This window comes from Sinocyclocheilus grahami, unplaced genomic scaffold (genome assembly GCF_001515645.1).
Source record: "Sinocyclocheilus grahami isolate Dianchi unplaced genomic scaffold, SAMN03320097.WGS_v1.1 scaffold13642.1, whole genome shotgun sequence".
NCBI lineage: Eukaryota > Metazoa > Chordata > Actinopteri > Cypriniformes > Cyprinidae > Sinocyclocheilus > Sinocyclocheilus grahami.
The window spans coordinates 1-1,686 of record NW_015514997.1 but is presented as its reverse complement, the minus strand read 5'-3'; the positions used below and the strand labels follow the sequence as shown (position 1 = coordinate 1,686).

General features: G+C 36.1%; 1 protein-coding gene across 1 annotated transcript in view; it reads right to left on the bottom strand.

Annotated features, from left to right (window-relative positions):
* Nucleotides 1-1,079, bottom strand: part of LOC107579035 (C-type mannose receptor 2-like) — a gene marked incomplete at its 5' end in the record, with an annotated part of 2,458 nt that extends 1,379 nt beyond the window's left edge. Inside the window, 3 exons of the mRNA XM_016264922.1 lie at nucleotides 8-13; nucleotides 270-641; nucleotides 731-1,079. Of these exons, the coding sequence (XP_016120408.1) occupies nucleotides 8-13; nucleotides 270-641; nucleotides 731-1,079 (727 nt within the window). The remainder of the gene's footprint in view (nucleotides 1-7; nucleotides 14-269; nucleotides 642-730) is intronic.
* Between the last annotated feature and the right edge of the window lie 607 nt (nucleotides 1,080-1,686).

Below are 1,686 nucleotides of genomic sequence, written 5' to 3'. Positions count from 1 at the left end.
TGTGTGCAGGTTCCTGTGAATTGTTTTACAGCACAGAAAAAAAAATTTGTTGCCATGAGCTGGTCACTGATGTACCAATAAATCATGATATTGTGAATAAATTGTCATTGTACAAATTAGTAGTTAATTAATTATTTTCCTGTCATGATTGCATACCAAATACAATGGATTATATCTGTCCAAATTAAATCTTTCATGTTGGAGAAAGGTGATAAAAGTCTTTCTCACTCCTGCTAAATAATGGCATCCAATAAAGCAAGTGAACTTACTGCTGTAGCAGAAGAAAGGCATGCTGGATACACAGATCTCATCTGTCCATCGGCCTGAATATCTGAATGACACTGCAGTGCAGTGCTGATATCCATATGCATCAACGTAGTTAACATTATCTGGTTGCGCCGGTAACCCAGGAATTTGCGGCCTCCAGTTTTGATAATTGGTATTCTGACTGTTTGACCAAATCCTGTTTCTGTACAGTCCTATCCAGACTCCTCTACCTGCTGTCTCAAGGATCCTCTGGTTCTCAGTCTGATTTCTCACATTGGCGAGATCTGTGTAATGATCTCTGCAGTATCTACGAGCCTCTGCCCAGGTTTCCCAGTTATAGATTATGATGTAACTCTCTGTGGCGGTCTCTCTACCTGAGATATGAAATGCCAAATGTATATGCACATTAGCTCTCACTGAAATAAAATATCTAATTTATAATAAAAAAAAGAAAAGTCCTTACCATCATAGCAAACAAATGGCAGTATGTTGTCACATGACATATCATACCAGTTACCATTATAATCCATGTAAACACACAGCTGGTTCCCCCCACTGTTGTCCGGTTCATGATACCAGTTCCTGAAATCTCTCTCTCCTTCCTGATAGAAATCATTGTCTTCCAGTGACCATCTCCAGCTGTTCACATCATCATACTCTCCAATCCAGGCTGAATCATTGTAAGTCCCATTAACTGTGTTAATCAGTCTGTTCATTTCCTCCATGTTATCAATGGTGGCCAGATCAGTGTAATTCTGTCTGCAGTATCTCTGAGCTTCAGTCCAGGTCTTACTCTCATTCACAAAGTGATACTGACGAGATGATGCTAATGCTGTCAATAGAGGAAACAAATTAAGTTTTGTGTGTGTGTGTGTGTGTGTGTTAAATATATCAAAGTATCCTAAATATTTCTAATGAATTCAGTGGAGTCCAAAATATGAGACCACTACCAAAGATTTAGCAGTTTTTACATTTAACGAAATCTTTACTATAAATTATATGCTAAGCATTGAGTGAAAAGTTGGATTAAAAAATGGACACAAATGTCAAAATCTGTAGTATTTAGTTTTTCTTCCTTTTGCTGTAATGACATCAGCCATCAAACTACATATACTTCTCAAGTTTGTGTTAAAGTTTATGATCATGTTCTCCAACATGATTTCAGATGATTAAAAAAGCATATGCTTTTTGTACCAAGGAGTTCACTTGATCAGTGTCACAAATTTGCTTATTTGATCAATGGCTGAATTTTGAATATTTAACATTGTTACATTTATAAGTTCCAAAAGCTTAGTTTATTTGCAGGCTTAGATTAGACTTTGAAACACAGATTTCCAATATAGTTTTAGACTCTTTAACCTCATTAAACTGTACTTTTTTTGCAATTTATATGATCACATTGAGGCAATATCGGATAGA